This window comes from Galeopterus variegatus, unplaced genomic scaffold, assembly GCF_000696425.1.
Source record: "Galeopterus variegatus unplaced genomic scaffold, G_variegatus-3.0.2 Scaffold22904, whole genome shotgun sequence".
NCBI lineage: Eukaryota > Metazoa > Chordata > Mammalia > Dermoptera > Cynocephalidae > Galeopterus > Galeopterus variegatus.
The window spans coordinates 2,491-2,809 of NW_007749015.1; the positions used below are offsets into that span (position 1 = coordinate 2,491).

At 48.3% G+C, this 319-nt stretch overlaps 1 protein-coding gene across 1 annotated transcript in view; it reads right to left on the minus strand.

Moving 5' to 3' along the window:
* Positions 1 to 231: 231 nt before the first annotated feature.
* LOC103583430 (interleukin-1 receptor-like 1) overlaps positions 232 to 319 on the minus strand; it is a gene marked incomplete at its 3' end in the record, with an annotated part of 8,386 nt that continues 8,298 nt past the window's right edge. The window contains 1 exon segment of the mRNA XM_008564744.1: positions 232 to 303. Coding sequence (XP_008562966.1) covers positions 232 to 303 — 72 coding nt within the window.

Here is a 319-nt window from a genome sequence, read left to right on the forward strand (position 1 = left end):
GGGAGGCCCCTGAATGACCCGGTGCAGCACAAAGGTACCTGGCACATGCCACCGTGGAGCGGTCCCCAGTGTTATCAAGTGTCTGCCACAGGTGCTTCCTCCAGTAGCAGCTCATTTAATCCCCAAGGTCCCCTGTGTTAAATGCCTGACCCCCACTAGGAGAATTCAGACCTCGGGTCACACAGAAGGATTTTCCAGGTAAACGTTACAGCAATCTCAAAGTTTTCTTACCGATTTCTATTTCCTTTGTTTCATTGTGTGGAGGGGCTATAATTACTGGAAACAGAGAAAAGCCTTGCTCATCTTAAAGACAAAAAGA